At 48.2% G+C, this 20,509-nt stretch overlaps 1 protein-coding gene and 1 long non-coding RNA gene across 13 annotated transcripts in view; one reads left to right on the forward strand and one right to left on the reverse strand.

Annotated features, from left to right (window-relative positions):
* Nucleotides 1-170: 170 nt before the first annotated feature.
* Nucleotides 171-9,493, reverse strand: LOC146892762 (uncharacterized). The gene is made up of 2 exons (XR_015004267.2): nt 9,293-9,493; nt 171-2,128 (listed from the first exon to the last, which is right to left on the reverse strand). It is a non-coding gene; the product is annotated as an uncharacterized LOC146892762 (long non-coding RNA).
* Nucleotides 9,494-9,771: 278 nt separating this feature from the next.
* Nucleotides 9,772-20,509, forward strand: part of Ptprt (protein tyrosine phosphatase receptor type T) — a 1,106,759-nt gene continuing 1,096,021 nt past the window's right edge. For 2 of the 12 annotated variants that reach the window (XM_085697062.2, XM_085697064.2), the window contains exon 1: nt 9,774-9,915. In XM_085697062.2, the coding sequence (XP_085553188.2) occupies nt 9,816-9,915 (100 nt within the window). In that variant the 5' untranslated portion in view covers nt 9,774-9,815. Of the gene's footprint in view, nt 9,916-20,509 lie in introns of all 12 variants that reach the window. The other 10 variants (XM_085697071.2, XM_085697068.2, XM_085697065.2 and 7 more) reach the window with 7 other exon arrangements.

The following is a 20,509-nucleotide window of genomic DNA, read 5'->3' on the forward strand; positions in this document are numbered from 1 at the left end:
GTCCTGGGGAGGCATTGACCCTTGTCAACCTGGGGACGTGTTTTGGTACCGGGTGCTTTCCGTGATCATGATCATGTCTCAATTGTCTGTGGGGTAGGTGAGTATTGCTAAAATTCTTTTCCCAAGGGAGAGGTGAATGTCTCAACAACAACCCAAGGCATGACCCCCACCAAATTCACCCACTGGGAGACGAGGAGTTTATTTGACTTTTGTATGGTAAGGGGTTACACACGGGAATGTGGGTGATTCCAGAGCAGATGGATTAGGAAATTTAAACCTAGCAGAGATGATGGATCCCCCATGGTTGCACAGATAGAGCCCCCTCCCCTAGTCCCCAGCCTATGTACTTCAAGGCCATGTGTAGTTAAGGCTAAATTGCATTACAATGTCTGGGAGGGGATGGAAGCTGAGAGTCCAGTAACTCCCCCCCCCCCTCCCCTGCTTCAGCGAGAGAAGGTCAGCAGTCAGCCCAGCTGTGATGATCAGACACTGTTGTTCTAGGAAGATGGTGGTTGTTTGGGAGGATACTGTTGTGCATCTGTGAGGGCTGAGGCATCCAGAAAGCAAGGGCCGAGGAAAAACAGAATCAGTTCAAGTCATGACTGCGCATTCTCCTGCTCTCGGGAAAAGAGGGCTCAGAACTTATTACAGGGGTTCTGGCTGCTGGGTGAACTGGATCATATCTGTTTTTTGCATATTGCTCAGGTTCTGTAGAAACGTCTGTAAAATAAAAGGGGGCTTGAGATTGAAGGGCTCTGAGATCCCCGCTGACTCAAATGCTCTTGGCCCATGATTGGGAGATGCAATCCCAGTGACTTAGAAGGTCCAGGACCTGAGGAAAGGAAAATAACACTTCAAACCAGCAGCAGTTCCTAGTCACCGGATGTCCTGTGCCTCAGTTTCCCCACCAGTACATGGAAAGAGCAGGTGGAGTATGGGGCTGATGATGACCACATGGCTCAGAGAAAGCACACAGAAACTCCTGACCATCAGTAACAATGGAGTGGGAGCAAAACCAACACTGAGGAGCCATGTTTAGGCCCCCAGCGTCAGAGAGCGATTGCAATGTTTTCAGTAAAGGAATATTGCACACCCCTGCCCGGTCTTTCAGCCCCCTCCTCAGAACACAGGGCACTCTGTCCTCCAGCCAATCACCGAACATGTCATTCTGGAGACAGGCTTGCAGATAAGGTAGCCCATCTCTGTTCCCAGGTAGCAGGTGTTTGTGTGTCTCTATATGCCAAGTTGGCAACCTCAATTCTTCACGGCCATTTCAACCAGTTGCCTCCAGTTATTAGGAAGTTTTAGCTTGTACACATAGTGGTTTGTCAACATTTTATGTGGCAGGAGACTGACTGAATAAATGTGGGGAGCCTGACCTGTGATACTTGTGAGCCATCTCCGTGAGCTTGAGACTTCTCCACCTTTCTCCCAGTTGGGTCACGTGGACAGGTGATGACTTCACTGGCAGGATTCTGGGTGAAATGTATTTCTACACAGTACAATAAAATAGTCCATAAGGAGGAAAAACCTGTTTCCTGGAACTTAAGAATTATATTTGTTCTACTGGGTTAGCTGTGGCGTCACTGACTAGTTAAAGCCATGTTTGAAAAGATAACATACAGGGTTTGGCTAGAGAAAAGGGAGGCTGTGTAGAAATCATACAGTCTTTGTGAGTATGGATGGATGTTACACGGAGAAGAGGAGACAGAGGGTGCAGACCCTGGGTAGCTGACTAGGTTGCTTTGGTCACATACTGCAGAGGTTCAGGGGCATCTTGTCATGCGACTTAATCGATGTCTAGGAACACTGGGAGAAAAACACCCTCCCTGCTCCTCTCAGTCTTCTGGGCTCAGTTGTCATAGAGGCTGTCTATACACAGAGGTGGACAATGACTTAGGATGTGCAGTCGGCTCTTCTCACTTTTATATGGATTCTTCGGATCAAATTCAGACCTCCAGGCAAGGCAAGTGCCTTTACCCACTGAGCCTTTGCACCAGCCCCGACACCTGGCTTTGTTTTTCTAAATGTGGACTCTGAATATGTAGCTCAGGTTCTTGGGCTTGCAACACCGAGGGAGCCATCTTTCCATCCCCGGAAGGTTGCATTTCTTGATGAGGGTACCAATCTGTGAAGATGATATTCAGAGAGGTCATTGTTCAGTTTCTCAAACTACTCACCCGGAGAAGGATAGCTAAGACAGGAGAGAAAAGGGAAGAAAGAAAAAGGAGGGGAAGGGAAAGGGAAGAGGAAGAGTGAGGCGGAGGGGGAGGGAGCGGGGGGGGGAGGGGAAAGACTCAGCCTCAATCTCTGACCCCTTCATCATGGCTGTTCTCCGGGAGGTGCTTTTGAGAGTCTGACCTCAGTAAAGTCCTCGTTGTGTCTGTCATCCTGAACAGAGTCAGCCTCTCAATGTTCTTTAATGAGAGTTCCCTGGGCTCAGCCTGATACACAGGGCAAAGTCCTGGGTTTGTGAGCATGAGGTGACTGAGAACTCTTGGATCCTTACCAAGAATATTTGATTCCTAGGACTTGGGGCAGCTGGAAAGTGTCGCTCTGGAACTCATCCTTTATACCTGAGAGCCAGACTATGGGTCCTTTCGAATGCATTTGCCTCCTTGCAGATCTTCATAAACGGGCATGGCTATTGGAGGGAGGGATAATTCATGCTGAATGTATTTGCTGTTGGCAGGTAAACTTGGCTATGGTCCTAAGCGTCAGTTACTGAGTGTTAGCTGGGTCTGGTTTGGAGAGCTGAAGGTGTAAGAGACACTGTCTTGGTCTCTCAGATACCGCCACATTTGTAGAGATGGGAGACTACTGCAAGGAGGTGGAGGGAGATTCAAACAGCCTAGCCCATGGATGATGCTGCCCAAAGCTGATCCTTGAAGGTACCAGATGACCAGATAAAGATTTTGACTCTGGAGTCCCAGAGAGAGTGGGCTGCACAGGCAAAAGCACAGAGGGAGGAATGGGAATCTGTCTCATGCGGCTTGGAGTAAAGGGCATGTTTGAACAAGGTATACAGCAAATAAAACCGGAGCAACAACCATCACTAAAGGCCTTTAGTATGTCCTGGCCTGCCTGCCTGCCTGCCTGCCTTCCTTCCTTCCTTCCTTCCTTCCTTCCTTCCTTCCTTCCTTCCTTCTTTCATTCCTTCCTTCCTTCCTTTCTTTTTCTTTCTTTTTCTCTGTCTCTGTGTCTCTCTCCGTCTTTCTTTCTTTTTCCAAGACAGGGTTTTTCTGTAGCTTTGGAGCCTGTCCTGGAACTAGCTCTTGTAAACCAGGCTGGTCTCGAACTCACCTGCCTCTGCCTTCCGAGTGCTGGGATTAAAGGCATGCACCACCACTGCCAAGCATGTCTTGGTCTCTTTGAACACATAGTCTTTCAGGTCTCCAAGCATTTGCCTAGGCTATTCCAGTTCCCTGAATGTCCTTCCTTCTCTATTTGATGAAGACTTTCCTGGGTGGGGGTATTAGGGAGAGTTGGGCACAGGAAGGCTGCCCAGCCACTGGAGGGTCCTGCTGGTTGTGGTTAGGGTTGTGGACTTCATGCTGTGGGCAGCAGGGCAGTAGTGTGGGTTCTAAGCTGGTAAGTGAACACTTGTGGAGCATCTTCTAAACAACCATCATGGCTTCTGTTTGGAGAAGGGTTGGGCAGGATAACCATAGAGGCAACAAGGAGCTAAAGGTAGAATTTTAGTAGACAGAGAGGAGTAACACATTCAGGATTCATTGTGATGAGTTCCATCCCTATCTGGAACCTTCTGGAATCTGGATTTCTAGTTAGGAGCTTGTAAAAGGACTGAGAATCCCAAGAAACTTTTAGGCTCTAAAAAGATACATGCCAAGTGGTGGTGGCGAAGCCTTTAATCCCAGCATTTGAGAGGTAGAAGCAGGTGAATCTCTGAGTTCAAGGACAGCATGGCCTACAGAGTGAATTCCAGAATAAGCAGGGGCCACATAGAGAAGGCCTGTCTCAAAACAAATAAATAAATACAACAACAAAAAACCCAAATCAAACACACACACACACACACACACACACACACACACACACACACACTAAATGGGGCATATCCAACTCCAGGGCTCCAGGCTCCAACTGTGTGAGCACTGGCGTTTTCTCCCTAACTTAATCAGGAAAGCCACTTGGCTAGAAACAAGACTCAGACTTGAGTACCGCCCTGTCCCCAGCATGCTGCATGGCCTCTCAGCATGAGCTGAGGATGGAGTCACCTGTGGGTGGGGACATCCCCCACTGTCCAGCAGTGTCCAGGCCAATGTGAGTGGTGAGTGTCCATGGTACATTTCTCAGCTTCCTTTTTAATTAAGAGAAGCAGCTGCTTCACAGACTCCCCTTGGGCAGGATGCAGAGATGCAGTCCGAGCTATAAATTCAGGATGCCCGGGTCTACTTGCCAATGGTCTGGACCCATGTACCGGTGTTTTGGCTCGAAGAGCAAGCATCTGGCTCTCCATGCTAAGCTGCCATCCAGGTGTCTGGGAGTCAAGGCTGGGATGGTAACCCTCAGACTTGGAGAAGGAAGAAAGGGCGGGAAAGGATCCCTTGAGTAGGCCAGGCCGTATTCTAGGTGTGTTTACGTTCATGCCTTACTTAATTCTCACCATCAGCTTAGTGAGGTGAGGATAATCACTCCGATTTCACAGATGGGAAAACAGATTTGGAGAGGGAAAGCGGCGGGTTTGTGGTAATGAATGGAGATGTGAGGAGTGGGTAGATGCTGAGACCTCCCTGGAGAGGGCGGCATGCAAATGCAGCCACTGAGAAGAGGAGCCAGGTAAGGCAGTCCTGGGGATGACAGCCAAAGGAAGCGGATGTGGACTCCAAGAGTGTTTACCTGTGTCTGGACTGAGTGTTCTCAGGGGGAAGAGCCAACTTAGGAGGGGGAGATCATACCGCAGCATGGCTAGTCCGGTCTAGGGGAGATCGTTCTACCCACAGGGGTCTCCAGCTAAACATGGGTTTCTTCATAAAGGCCTTCTCTTAGACAGCAAGACAACTGACTGATCCACCCCTTTCCAGAACCCAATGGCTGGGTCAGGAGGTCACGCTTGAAGCATGCTTGTGAGTTCTAAGCTGCAGTTGGCTTATTTATATTTGGTCTTAACAGACAGCATTAATGCATATTAATATCTCTACCATCAAAACACAGCTCCAGCCAGAACTCCTGGCTCTGAGTGTGTACTGTGTGCACGGCGACTCCGCTAATAGAAAGGTTAACTTGTATTTCTGAATTATTGATGATTGCTTGTTACTAATTTTTTTTCCCTCGGAAAGGAGGAAATTATTAATGAAGAGATCATTGCCAATATGTCTGACATCTATTAATGGTTTCATCTTGCAACCAGATTAAAAGAGACAGCTGGTCCATGAATTTATGTGTGGAGGCTGCTCCAAAGGCGCTGACAACTCCTCGGGAGGGTGGGACCCGCAGGCGGTGGGGCCTGGGCACCCACATGGGTATCTCTTGGTTGGCACAGGTCTGTGTTCGGGCTGTCAGAGGTTCATTCCAGGAAGAGCAAACAGCGTATGGCCTCTCTGCTGACATTGTTCTCAAGTTTTCTATTACCCATGGGAGTCCATGAGCATCCGAGCTTACTGGCACTTCCTTTGAGAGTGTGTTAAAACAGAGATTCCCAATCTGAGCATGTATCAGAATCCCCTGGCAGGCTGTCCAACGCCAAGATTCTCAGGCTCCACTCCAAGTATTTCCGTGGGGTTAGGGTGGGGCTTGAACACTTGTAATAAAAGTGTTCCCCGGAGAGGGGGGGAGGGAGGGGAAGAGAGAGATGTTCCCCATTTGCAAATGAGTTTTAGGTCAATGGTGTCAGACTCTCCTGTGAGACTTTTATCTAAAGAGAGGCATACCTTTTTTTTTCTCTAAAGGTAAGGACAGTAATGGCATGGCTGCCTATGCAAAATAGGAGCAGGCAAATGCAATATGCCAACAAATAAATGAGTTTGTGTGCCAATAAAACTTTATTAATAAAAGTAAGCAGTAGGTCAGATATGAGTCATGGCCTGTGGTTTGCTCACCTCTGCTCTATAGCAGTGCTAACAGACATTTATGTTTAAAAAAAAGTATCTATAGGTAGTGTGTAAGGAACTATGTATGGCTATGACACACACACACACACACACACACACACACACACACAAACTTTACAACATGGATAATGGGTCAGATTTTGGAGAGTTGTGGCAACCTCTGTCATAGAGCTATAGAGTTTTCTATAGTTGTGGCATTTGGCAGCTGCTAACATTTGTAGCCTCTGAGAACCTGAAATTAGAGAGGTTCAGACTGAAATTATGATTTCTAACGTAAGTAGCCAGTGACTACTCATGTCTGAGAAAGAGGAGTGCAGCTATTCATGGCGTGTGTGGGGACATCTAGCATCTCTTTCCACAAGGCTTTTGTTCTCCTTGTCTCAGTTTTCTCATCTGTAAAATGGGGATAAGACATGAGCCACATCACTCGCCTTTTCACTGGTGGGCTGGGCGGCATTGGGGTCAGCCGAGGCTGGAGATGAACCCGTTTCCGTGTGTTACTGTCTTCTTTGGGTTCTCTTTATCCAGGAGGGCAGAAGTCACACCTGTTGCTCAGACTGCAGCGCAGCCCCATGGGACCCAGCGCTCAGGGCAGGTGCCCCTCAGGTGCACCAGGTTTCCCACTTCTTGGAAACTGCCCAGAAGAAGGGACCTGAAGGGACAATATCTGGACGGACTCAGTTGAGCCCTGCTAGGGTTGGAAGGCAAGTCACTGTGAAGATAGGGAAGCCAAGGCTTCTAAAGGCCTTGCTAAGCATCCTGTGGGGCTGATGGAATAATGGCCCAGAGGCCAAGAGGCCAAGTGAGCAGCACTGGGAGGTGAGCTCAGTGGACTGTCCCCTCCCTCTACCATTACAAGACACCTTCAAGGCCCCACCCTTTCTTCAGCACTGGTACAGAGTCTGCCTTGAGCTAGGGGCCAAGATGAAGGCACACTGTGGCTGGGCAGGCTGATGGAGTCAATTGGTGCTTTTCCTTCCTAACCTGATACCCCTCACCTCTCTGTGGCTGCCCATGCAGGAAGTCTGGAGTCGACCCTGGAGCTCTCTGAACCCTGGCCCTCTGAGAAATTGGTTCTAGGAAAAATACTTAAAGCACCATTGCCTGGGGACCAGCTCCTGCTATACCCCTTCCTTCAAGCTCCTATGCCCACAGCCCTCTGTGAGGCATACAGATGCATTTTGGGAACTGTCCTCCTGGGCAGATGAGTGGAGAGATGGCCTCTCCCAGGTGGTGCACACAGGGGGCCTTGACAACAGGTCTGCTGACCAAATTTCTCAAGGAGAAACTTACATCTGTGGGTGAGTTTACCAGGGAAGTGAGGCAGGATGGATCTTCCAGGCAGAGGGCATGGTTGGCACAGTGTTGCAGTGAGGCCAGATGCCAAAGCTCACCAGTCAGTAGGTGGAGCACAGGGCCTGAGAACCAGAGCAGTGAATGAAACAGCAAGAGGACCCTGGTTTGTGATCCTGTACCTGGGCAAGCAAGATCTGGGCAAGCCAGGTCATGTTCCATTAGTCTGTCACCAAGAAATAGAATTATTTTCCTTGGGGGCCATGTGACCCCCATTCAGACTTTGGAACCTTGGTTATAGTGATAGAACTTCCTGCAGGATAGGCTCAGGCAGGAGAGGGAGGGTGTGTGCCTGGAAGAGGTCCCGAGAACTGCTATTTTCTACTTAGAATGTCCAAGAGAGAAATGAGTTGGCAGGAGCCCAAGGGAGCTGGGACAAGTTATAGGCATGACACCAAACTCCCTTGTGGCTTAGAGACCGCCTCCATCTCTTCTGGGTCAGTCTCTGCCATCAGCCAGGACTGAATCACGGATGTGGGATGGAGTCAGGTTTCTTTCCAGAGGCTGTATTATAACTCATCCACCTAAGGCGAGGCCTCCACAGAGGTTGGCTGGATCAAACAGTTGGTGGTTTAGCTCTGAGCAGAGGGGATCCTCCTTCCCATCGTTCCCAGGGGCCAAGCATCCTGTGGCATCAGAAACTAGCAAAGGCTGTGGTACCCAGCCAAGTGCATCATCAATATTAGCAAAAATTTTAGGGACCTCCAAGGCGGCTTGCAAAAGGTCTAATTCCTAGGCTCCCTGCACAGACAGATAACATACCCCTTTCCCTGGAGTGAGGCCTGAGAAGCAGGATTTGGGGTGAGGAAGTGGGTTCTCGCCCCTGGGAGAGTGCTTTGACCAGACAAGTGAGGGAGGAGCTGGTCATTGGATAGGTTAGTATCTTCAGGGAAGTGATGGCTGGGGAGGTGGGGGAGGTGGTTCTGAGCCTGGGGGAAGCCTTTGCCTGGAATTACAAGTGTGGGCCAGGAGGCATAAATGAGCTCATGTTCAATAAAATTGCCTTTCTAGGCAGACCTGGGTACCAGCGAGGCTTTGTGCACGTTCACTACCAAAGTAACTCCAACCCAGAGCCCCTGGAAGTTGAATGTAGCCGGGGAGGGACCCCAAAAGTGGGGTACCAGGGATTCTGGGTTAAAGTCCATCTCTCAGCTCCCTCTTGTGATTTGGGATGCAAAGGAGTGGAGGGGAAGGAAGGCTTTGGACAGGTAGCAAAGTCCTTACAAAGTGGGAGTCCCTTCAGCATCTCTGGGTGTCCTCCTGGCTTTTAGATACAAGACTCACACCCTTACCCTGGTGGCAGTCTCTGCCATGGGATCCCTGAGCCCTGGCCTGTGGGCTGTGACAGGCATTGCCCTATGATCTATGGCTTTAGGTTTTCAGCCCCAACCAGGTCTTTGTTCAGACAAGGACAAAAAAAGGGAAAAGCTATATGGTTCTATTTCTTAAGAAGGGAAGAATATGGGAGGCAGCTAGAGAAGGGGGTGATGTCCCCACACCCGTGTGGGGGTGGTGCGGGGTTAGGGACAAGAGAAAGAGATGCTGTGATTACGGTGGGGTGTGTTGAACTGCTGACTAGATGATAGGAAAGAGGAAAGAGAGGGAGGAAAAGAGAGAAAGGGAAAGAAAAGGAGAGAGAATATGAATATAAGGGAGAATCTCAGGGTGTGCCAGAGACCCTTCAACAGCGGTCCCCAGCTTTGCCAAGAAGCACCCCCCTCCCGAAATTCACAGCCCCGCCGCATCTAGAGTTGATCAGCCGCCCTCTTCCCCTTCATTTCTCACTGTACCCCCCCCCCCGTCACCTGTTCCCCCACCCCTACTTCAAAGGCTGTTCCAGGTTTCTCTCCTCCCCCATCGCCTCGTACCTGCGCCCCCGCAGGGTAGCCTGTGGAGGATGCTCGGCTGGGCGGCGTGGTGTAGGGCAAAGCGGCGAGTACCCCGCGGATCCTGTGGGTGCAGGAGCGATGTGTGTACGCGCGTGACTGCGCGAACGGCCCTGAGTCGGCCAGCCTGGGAGAGGGTGCGTGGGGGAGTCCGCGAGTGGCAGCCGCGGGCGTGTGCCAGGCGCGGGCGTGCGCGCGAGGGTGTGTGTGCGCGTCCGAGGCGGAGCGCCCGGGCGGGCGGCGGCGACGGCGGCGGCGTTAGGACTCGGGGGACACCGCCCCCCGGCCCCCGCGTCCCGCCCCCGCCCAGCCTCGCGCCTCAGTTCGCGCCGCGCCTGGGCTCGGAGCGCAGCAGCGCTGGCTCCTGCAGACAGAGCTGAGGCAGCCCGGGGAGCCCAGCGGCGCGCACTGGCTGCAGCCGCGCCGGCGATGCGGGGCCACCCCGTGCCCGCTCGAGTCCCGGCCCCGGCGCCCGCGGGTAGGGGCTGAGCTGCTCGCCGTCCGGATGGGGAGCCTCGGTGCGCTTGCCCTCTGCCTGCTCCGGCTCCTGCTCCTGGGGCTGCAGCGGTCGCCGCTGCCCGGCGCCCGAGCGCAGAGCGCCGCAGGTGAGTGCGACCGCCCGGCTCCCCTCGGGCCCCGCGCCCTTTCCTGCAGCCTCGGAGGAGAAAGTTGGGTACGATGGGCAGGAGAGGTTGGGACCGAGTGGCCCGAGTCCGGTCCCAGCCTCCGAACGCAGTTGCTTCGACCAGGCGTGCCAGGTCCTGCGCCAGTTTCCCCCGGTCCCCTTGTCGCCTTACTTTCCTGCCTCTCTCCCCCACCCCCGGGCGGGAGTAACTTTCCGCGGTTGTTGCGAATATTTCCACTTGCTGCCTCCCACTTGTCGGAACCTGTCACTCGAGTGTTTTGGGGCGGCGGGATGAGGCGCCGCTTTTCTCCCGGCGGGGAGCACTGTCACCCTGGCAGCTTCTCGGGCTGCGCGCGCTCTTGGAGTGGGGAACACAGGTTCCCTAGCAGGCCCAGGCTGCCAGGGCGGTGGCTTTTTCTTTCTCCTCGGAGACACTGAAGAACATCCAGTCTTTTTCTAAACACGCTGCTCCCCTTAGCCTGTCCTTAGCCGCCGGAGGTTCCCATGGGAGCCTTTCTGTGAGTGACCCGCACAGCAAAGCCCCACTTCACCTCGTGGCGCTATCCAGAGTAATGGGTTACATTACTAAGGTCCTTTAAGTCGAGTGGCTTTGATCAGTGAGCTAATGGGTTTCTGAAAACTTCGGGACACTGTGTTTTGGTTTGCCCATAGGCAGGCAGCTAGTTCCCTAGAGTCTTTCCGGTGTCTTCCTAGTGGTGAGTTAAGCTGAGAAGAGCAGTACCGAGGGTCTATCTAATCACGAAAATTCCACTGGTAGGGCTTCCACCCCGGAGTCCCCCAAAGAGGGAAGGAGAGATGGGAGGCGATGTAGGCATGCCTCCGAATTCAAAATCACCTCGAAGTTTCTTAGCATCTTTGGTTTTAAAAGGACCACATTAAGCTGATGTTGCAGGGTCGGGACAGGTTGAGGCAAGTCCGCCGGACTTAGGAAAGGGCTCCTTTGGGATTGCTAAGCAACAGCTGTGCTCACATAAGAAATCAGGGACGGAAGAAAGAGAAAGGAAAGACAGAGAACCTGCTGGAAGTGAAGGTCTTTAAAGGGGCTGCGTTTGAAATAAGACCTTCCGGAGCGATGCTCCGTTGGAAATGTCTTAGGTTTTCTTCCCTGGCTTAATGCTAAAATGGAAACTGGGCACAGGATGTTTGAGAAAGGACGGATTGTTTCCGTGCCAGGGAAGTTGGTTGAGGAAGACTCTTTTTTTAAGATGTGTGATGCTGAGAGGCAGGGACAAGGGAGAGAAGAGAGGCAGCCGCAGCACTATTCTGAAGATGCTGCACAGCTCCTTTCCCTCACTTTGGGGTCTGCCTTAGGTGTGCTGTGTTAGGGAGGTGGCAGAAGGATGCTTGGGGGCAGTCCTGAGGACCCGGGTATGATTTTATGATTCTGATTAAAGTATTCTCCAAGGCTTGGCTGTCCAGCCGCACGAGTACTCACATTGCCGCAGCAGGAACCGAATCGAAAACATTCCACCACGAGTCTCAGACCTTTTTTGGGTTAGCAGCTGTAAACCCAGAACCAGCTCCAGAAAGCTGTCCAGGGCTGAATGCGCGCCCGTTCCTCCTACTCCCGCAAGGTGGCGCTCGCCCACAGCTGTTAAATGCAAATCGAGCTGCTTTCATCTCAGGGACAGAACTTCGGTTCAATTTTTAAATGAGTAATGTGTTTATTCAGCAGCCTTTTGTTAAAACATTTAGGGAAGTGTGAGAAGGAAGCACCTTTTCTTTGTTTGCTGTTAGGAACACACGGGGAAGAAAAGCAATCGTGGAGTACAGTTTGGGAAAGAAATCGACTGTGAAGGCGCCATATGTTTCCTTTGGTTCTACCTGGGCCCATAGCTTTTGCAAAGCTACAATAGCATATATTTAGCAAGCGGCTGCGCTGTTCCCGGGCTCCTTAAAGGAGTGGGATTAGCTTGTCTTGGTGACTTGGTGCATACCAAGCCCCGCTCTTTTATGGAAATGGGGATCTGTTTTCTATACAAGTCTCATCCTCTCTCTACGTTAATGCTAACTAGATCGTTTTAAACTAGATTCTTCCCGGGTTTTCCTTATGAACATCTGTAATTCTCGATGCGTTGTTTTGCAACTGTTCACCCGTTAGAGCGGACTTATCTTCTTGTTTTATTTCTCATTGTAGTATTGTTGGAATCCAAATTTGCTATGATTATAACTTTGGTCTCTTTTGAAGCATCTTATTTTAAACTTTCGGCAAGTCTGAGTAAATAATGCATTTTAAAACCCAGTAGTGTGTTCTCCATATTCCTTTGATCTGAAGATCCCTGGTCTCGAAAGCAATTTCCATTTGTAAGCTTACATCTAGGACACAGAGGGATGATGGGTTTTGCTGTGACTGTTGGTCACAGTGTCCAAAAGCCAGAGTCGGAAGCTGTCATCAAAGGCAATTTACTCCTTCCTCGCGCTGATATGTTTCATGAGCCACCACTTTTTTTTGGGGGGGGGGTGAGGGATGATAGTAAAAGAAAAAGTATTATAATATTATAATAATAGTAAACAGCAAACCCGATTTGGCACGAGGGAAGTAGACGATTAAGTAAACAGATAAGGGGATAATTAGTCTATTTATTATCAGTATTGTGAGTTAAACCCAGATCTTAAAGGGGACTGACTCACGGTGGCAGTTGGAAACAATGTAGTCATTTAACTTCATAGTCGCTGCCAGACACCTCTGGGGAACCGTTTTCAGTTCAGCTGAATTTTGCGTTCTGTTCTGGATTGCTGGATTTGTTTCCTAATAAAAGAACAATTAATGTGAAAACCTGGCTTTGATTCTGTTCCGCCAACAATAGCAAACATGAAATAAATGCAGACCACCTTACAGCCCGTCTCCTTCTCTTCCATTTCAGTTCCTTCTTGTTTATTCTAAGCAGTTTCCACAGGCTTCACATTGCCAGCTGAGACTGTGTCGCCTGAAGTAGTGTAACTGTCACCTTTCCGAGCCACGATCAGAGGACATTACAGCATCATTCTTTCAAGCACGGGATACTCCCATGACTCTCTGACTGCGTGTTGCTGTGGAAACAAGAGCCTTGCTATGTCGGCAGTGGTCCTTGATAAATATTTATCGATGATGATGAAGAGATGGCAGGGTCCTGAAGCAACCAGGATGGGGAAGGGGGGGATTGTGTTTGGGAGCCGATGGGACCTGGGGGGAAAGAGTGAGGGTTGGCGCCTGGCATTCGTGGTTGGAATCCCACTTCTGCCCTTTGAGCTAGCAGTGCCAAGATTGGACAGGTTGTTTATCTTCTCGAACCTTCAGCTTCTTATCTGCAAAGTACGGGTAATTAGAGCTGCCTCGCTGGATCCTGTGAGGACTAGTGTGGAGATGCATGAAGAGCCAGGGAAGAGTGGGTTCTCCGTCCAGAATGGGAGCTGAGTCCATTACTCTCCCTTGGCATTGGTGTGGGTTTCGGTGTGTGCCCAAGTTGGACTGGGATGCTTCTGCCAAGCTAAATGAAGCTCGACACAGAGGTGGCTGGATTTTCGTGATGCTTTTTAGTTTTCCTTCCTTTATTTATTTTTTTAAAGTGGGGGGGGGGGCTCCTCGATTCCCTGCTACTGTTTTCAGAAAGCGATTTCAAATGGAACTTTCCAGCAGAGGACACTAGCCACTTTGGTCGTCCCAAGGTTTGTGAAAGAAGCGTTCAGTTTTAAGCACATGTTGCCTTTAATGGGCATCCGTTTAAAAATCCAGCTGTGTGTGCGGACGTGTCACTGTTCCCCTCACCACCTTGCACCTTGCACACACGTCCCTCCTTTGAGGTCAGGCTCAGCCCCTGTCTCTGTTCTTATCTTCTGTCAACCCTAGAAATAAAGTGCCTGGTGCTTGGTGGGCCGGGGTGGAGGTGAGGAGAAGACAGTTTGGGAAGCCGATAAATTTGCCAAGGCTAAGAAAACATGTAGTAGGCTGGGGTATCACAAAGAGAAAATTAAAAAAAAAAGCATATGGAAACAAGCCCTGTCCAACAGGTGTTATGAGATTTGCAAACTCATAATAGAGTTAGGTTTAGAAGCCAGCGCTGTGTGAATATGAGAAAGCAGTTAGGGCATCTTATGGCATCTGTAAGAGGGGGTGGGGAAGGCTTTGAAAGGATTAATAGCAATAAGATGTAGTTGAAAGGGACGGCGGTAAACTCTGATCTGTTGCATTGAGTTCAGGTGAGTCAGGGGGACTAGGTAGGGGTCATAGAACTTGTATGAGCTTGCTGAGTGCTTTTATTTACCTGGGGGGGCGGAGAGAGAGAGAGAGAGAGAGAGAGAGAGAGAGAGAGAGAGAGAGAGAAGAATTTATTGCCTATGACTAAGAGTTTCATGTCATAAAGAAAACACAGAAGGTCAAGTAGGATTCTGGACACAGATCCCCCTGCAGTGGACCTATCTCAAATCTATTGGAATAAATAGAGCAGAGAGATGGACGGGAGCAATGTGTGCAATAAATAATGACCGCTAGGGCTGTTTTGCCCTCAGATTTCAGTGGGGTGTCACTTGGCTTTCCCTGTAAGCATACACAAGGAGGGCTGCTCAGGAGCCCCGTTGGATCGATCTCCGGTGAGTCACTAATAAATGCTCATGGGCCTGCAGGGTTGTGGACAGAATGTGTCTCACTTGCACATCCAGCCACTGCACGTGAGTGGCGTGTGCGCACAGGCCTTTGTGCTTTTTGACTATTCGCCTTAAATTGTTTTATTGGGTGCTGGAGGCAATGAAAAGCAGTAAAAAGCATTTTGGTGAGGAGTTTGGCATTTTCTTTAAAACATTAAACCTGCACCTGCCGTAGGATGAAGCTCCCACACTTTTAGGATGAAAATATGTCCAGAGAAAGATGGGACCGTGCATGCTCACAGAAGTATTATTCATAGTCACCCTGAATGGAAAGTAACCCATGTGACTGGCAAATCCATGGAATCGGGTGTTGCTATAATAAAGGGAACCAATTTCAGATAGATGATAGGGCATATATCAGAAATTGTACACCAAGTTAAAGTGTCTAGATGTCTTTCATATTGTATGGGAGGCTCAGAAAAGGCAAACCTATGGAGACTGAGAACATTGGTTGCCCAGGTTGGGCACGAGAAAGGGTTTCCAGCACGTTGATGTGAGAGAACATTTTGGAATGGTGGAAATACGTGATCCCTGGGAGATGGCCATGGTCGTTCAACTCTAGGAACTAATGGAAGATGTTAGTATAATATACTTACAGTGGGCAGAATGTTGTAGAATAAAATTGTTAAGCCAGGAGCATTCAATTTTGCCCAAATGTGTAGTGTGACCTTGAGGAGCCATTCCTCTGCTTCCACATCTGTAAAATGGGAATGACACTGGGTGCCCAAGAGGATCATGGTCTTGGTGTGACTTCTCTCTCATCAGTTTCCAAAACACACTGCTGCATGGGCTATTTGCAAGGTCTGCCCCTTTTATTCTCTCCAATCTGTGAATCAAATCTCTGAACTAGTTGCCTCCCTACTCATTGCTTTGGCAACAGTTAAAATAGTTAAAGCAATCAAGTTTTGGCAAAGAACCCGAACGATTAGATGGCTCTGTGCATTGTTGGGTAGTGAAGGTTGAAGCAGCCTCTTCGAACACTGCTTGGCAATGCCAACCGACAATGAAGATGCTGGTCCTTTGTAGGTGTTGTGGTTTGGTGGTGGGATATGGGTGGCCAAGGGGAGATAATCGTTCAGGCATTTCCTTCCGTACTGAGCCAAGGATACGGCCATTTAGCAGGAGTGTATATGCTCACCAGATAAGGACAGGTGTAGAGCGTTTTGGCCCCTAGGTTTCCAGCCAAGATAAACAGCTACAGAGCTGAGAAAGTGAGCTCCATATTGATTTCCTGCCTATCTTTTTTAGGGGCTTCCATCAACTCTCTGGAAGAATGCTCTCTCTCTCTCTCTCTCTCTCTCTCTCTCTCTCTCTCTCTCTCTTCCTCTCTCTCTATGTATGTGTGTTCTAGGGATCAAACCCAGGGCCTTGCACATGCTAGGCAAGTGATCCATCACTGAACTACATCCCCAACCCATGGTTTTGGATATAGGATCTGTCTCTATAGCCCAAGCGGTAGACCTTCCTCTTCTCCATCCACCACGTCTGATTCGTATGCTGATCTGAAATCAGTTTTGGCCATTTTGCTGTTCTGAACTCACCTCAGGCAGGATGGGGCTCATCCCCAGCTCTTGCTTCAGACAATCCTTCAAGTCAGTTTCCCAGAACAGCCCAGATTCCGTCTCCCTCCTCTTTGGTTCCCTTGGGTCTGAAAATGGTCATGAGACCAGAACTTGTTTTTCTGAGTCATTGGTCTTGCATGGCAGGTGGTGGTGGATTCATCTCAGGGGTGCCATTCATTTGTCTCTCTATTATTGAGTGAAGATGAATAAGTGAATTCATAAACAAACCCATATCAGCAAACAGAAAAAAAAATTAAAAAGTACCTGATGTTGGATGATCTTGACCTCCTCAAATGACAATAATGATGGCTTTTTCTGCTTACATGACCACAGTTTGGGCAGGGAATCTTTTCTCACGATCTGCAGACATCTTTGACAGCCCTTATTTTTCTGTGATGGTAGGCTGGGTCTCAGGTTCACTTCTAGGTAGTCTGACTCTGGGTGTTATTTAAAGAGTCCTGAAGACATCAAAACATGGGATGCACATTTGTGATTTTTGTTTGAACTCTAGCCTAGAACAGGATAAAACAGATAGACATCTGGTAAAGTCAGGAATCGAGAAGAAAGACATCTAAACATACCCACAATCATTTATCTCTTGGATTTTATAAAGTTGGTTTAAATGTGAGAACTTATTAATCTAATTAAAATGTTTGTCACATTGTCACACTCTGTGCTTAAATTAGTATAGCCTAGAAATTGACGCCACAGCTTCTTTTTTCCTTAGGCATCTAGGAACCGGCCCCTCCATGCTTGAGTCTGGTGCTGGGGACCCCTGCCAGTGTTCACTGGGTGCCAAAACTTTCAGGAAAGAAGGAAAACTCGTAAGTCTCACCCTAAGAGGGAACTGTGTCATTTGCTGCTGCGAACCAGGCCGGGTTTGTTGTCTCCCCATTTCTTTATGCAACAAGAATCTGTGTGCATGGCTGCGCCCTCTCCTCTCTGTTGATTCAGTCAAGGTATCAGTGATAGCTTCTGGAATTGAACTTCCGTGGAAGAGGCTCTGCTTCCTGGGTTTCCCAGAAGGTTGCTGTGGGATTGAACCACTGCCTGGCAAGCTTGGTTTCTCCTGTGCTGGAGGCTGTGCTCCAGCCCTTCCCATGTGGGCCACTCTTGGCGTGGGACAGCTCGCAGCTCGGCAGCTGGCTTGGGCAGATTGATTGAGTGGCTAGGGCAGGAGAGCGCCTCTTTAAGGTGGAAGCTACAGTCTTTTGTAACCTAATTTTGGAAGTGACATCCCACTATTTTTACTGCGTTCTTTTGAAAGAGACAAGAAGCTGGGTCCAACCTACACTCAAGGAGAGGAAACTGCACAAAGGAGTTGAATTAGTCAGGTCCCTCCAAAGACAGAGAATCAATAGAATATACTAGAAGATATATGATAGGCTCTCTCTATGTACATTTATCCTACATATTTTTATTTACATATATTCATTATTTTATAATTATATATTATCATCTATAGTCATATTTAACTAAATTATCTAAAAATTACTTGTGACATTATTATACTATACTAAAATTGTATTAACATCAGTAACTACTATTTCACATAATATAGTTACAATTGTTATTAATATACATCATACTACAATATATTCTATATATATACATATACAGATGTTATATTTGGAGATTTAGCATAGGAATTGGCTCACGTTGTTATGGAGACTGGCAGGTGTTACTTGCTATCTTCAAGCAGGATAGCAGGAAATGACCCCAGAGAAGGCATGCTCTCAGATGCCTTAAGTTGTGTGTCTCAGGAGTTGCTTGGTTAGTCTTCCCTTTGGGATGCTGGAATTTTAGAGCAATTTCTTGTTGCTTTCCTGTTTTCTTCAGTCCGTCTAAATCTGACTGTAGAGATGCTCCTCCTCTTATGGTTCTGTGATGTCTAGGTTAAGGATGCTGCATGCGGTTACACAAAGCCTGTACAGCTGTCCATACCACACCTCTGTCAAGGGTGCTGCCCTGCTCTGCCATATCAATGTTGAGGTCACAGTCATTTCCGTGGCTAATCCTTTCCCCGTTTTGTTGAGCTCTGACTGCCTTAGCTGTTATTAACTTATTCCGTCCACCTTTCTTCTGTTTGATGCGTGTTTATCATCTCTTTAATTTTACCTCTTGTGACAGGGAGTGTGTGAGTGGTCATGTGGGGAAGACACCAGGCCAAGATTAGACTGTCTCACACCAGAGTGGGGTGGGGGTGGGAAGGGTGACCAGTTATCTTCCCGAAGCTTCGAGCCTTCGAGAAGCTAGGCGTTGCCAACTGTCGCCCCACATCTCAGCTGGCTCTGCTTCAGGATGGTTATCGTTCCCTAAACAAAATCGTGTGGAACAAAGCAGGGGCCAGCTCTCTGGTGCTTTCATTGTGTTGTCTTGAGGCTGTTATAATTAGGTTTACTCGGGAACTATGGAACCTACTAGAGGTGAGGGAAGGCAGAGCTTTTAACTCTTGAGATGCACAGCTTAGCAGTGCAAAAACCCTTAACTGCATCTAAGTGTGGGACTACTCTTTGCTTCAAACACAAGTCATATACACATATATGTATATGCACATATAAACACATATAACACACACATGTATATACACATGTATATGCGCATATACATGCATATACACACATTTGTATATGTATACATATGTGTATACGTGTGTGTGCACATGTGTGTGTGTATGTGTGTGTTTATCTGATAGACTTCCCAATGTGACTTTTACATTTTCTACTCAGACGGTATCTATTCCTAGTAGCAAAGTAGCATTTCTGGACTTGACCTCCCCGACACCATTTCTGGTGGTAGAATGTCACTAATTTGAACAAACTCCATAGCCTCAAGGTCACTGCTGCCTCTGAAAACTGTACATGTATTTTAAAATGTTCATTAGTTGAAAACTGTAACCTGAGTCATTTTTGAGGAGAACTAGATGAATTCAAGTTTCTTGTCTTTGTTGTCTTTACCTTCCCCTGTATAAAAAGCATATTTCAATCCCCTTGCGTGTACTCTCCATATTGCTATTGCAGATGCGTTTCTCAGTTCTGTTTCCTCTCACCTGGAAAACCTTGACAGCTATCATTTATCCCAGAAGAAATGCTGGTCATCTGCTCCTTCTGGGGCTCAGGGTCCTGGTTACTGCCTCCTTCCAAGGCGTCCTTTCCAGATGTTTATCCAGAAGCATCTTTATGACCCATGGGCTTTTGGCTTCAGCCTCAGACATCTCTTTGAGGGCTTTGGCTTTCTTGGAGATCTTTTATCCTACTCCTTGCTTTATCTCACACAGAAGAGTCTAGGAACTTTGCCTTGGGCTCATTGCCTTAGGCTCAGACTTTTATTATTTTTTAAATCATGCTAGTCCCAGTGGTTAGATTGAGGACAGCAGATAAACTCCATGAGACTCAGCTTCTCCTATGTTTCTCATGTTTTAGACAGGTTATCTCATTGATTTCTGCCTTGGCACAGAGATTCTTGATGGGCATCTGGGTATTAGGGTGTGCCCTTTGTTGTCGTCCTGTTTCAGATGCCAGTGGCATGGTTGTAGAGCTGTTTCACCAAGTCTGTGTGCTTGTTACCAAAATTTCTACCAGTTCTTTATTAAGTTCCAAAGCATATTTTCTTAAAAGTAAGGTGCCCACTGAAGCTAAGAGAGGTGAAGTCTACTTTGGTCTGGCCTTTTCTGGTATGCATAGCTATGCATGACATCATCACTGGGTCAGCCCTTTTTATACTGTAGCTGCAGCCAGTGTTTAGCTTTGCTTTGCTTTTCTTTCTTGTTTCTTTCTCTTCTTTCTTTCTTTCTTTCTTTCTTTCTTTCTTTCTTTCTTTCTCTTCTTTCTTTCTTTCTTTCTTTCTTTCTTTCTTTCTTTCTTTCTTTCTTTCTTTCTTTCTTTCTTTCTTTCCCCTTTTTTTTTTTGAGACAGGGTTTCTCTGTGTAGCCCAGACTGTCTTAAAACTAGCTCTGTAGACCAGGCTGGCTTCAAACACCCAGAGGTCAGCCTGCCTCTGCCTCCCCCTGAGTCCTGAGATGAAAGGCGTGTGCCACCACCGCCCAGATGCCATTGCCTTGTTACAGCGGCATTGTGGGTGGTTTCATGGCAATAATTTGAGCATTTACTTAAGCAATATTATAGACAACAGGTTCTTCTGGTTTATGGACCAAACTCGGCATCTACAAGTCTGCATCCTCCCCTGCGGGCAGACAACAGCTGATCTTATGGGTGAAACAGTCAGATAAGTAGTAATTATTGAAGTGTGTTAAAATAATTCAAGTACTAGAAGCAGATAGATGGCTTTATCTCTTAGAAGAGACAGGAAAGAAATGGAAGTAGGATACTGGCTAAGGGCATTTTGGATTTGTCTGTAATATTATTTCTTTCT

This window comes from Myodes glareolus, chromosome 10 (assembly GCF_982192425.1).
Source record: "Myodes glareolus chromosome 10, mMyoGla1.1, whole genome shotgun sequence".
NCBI lineage: Eukaryota > Metazoa > Chordata > Mammalia > Rodentia > Cricetidae > Myodes > Myodes glareolus.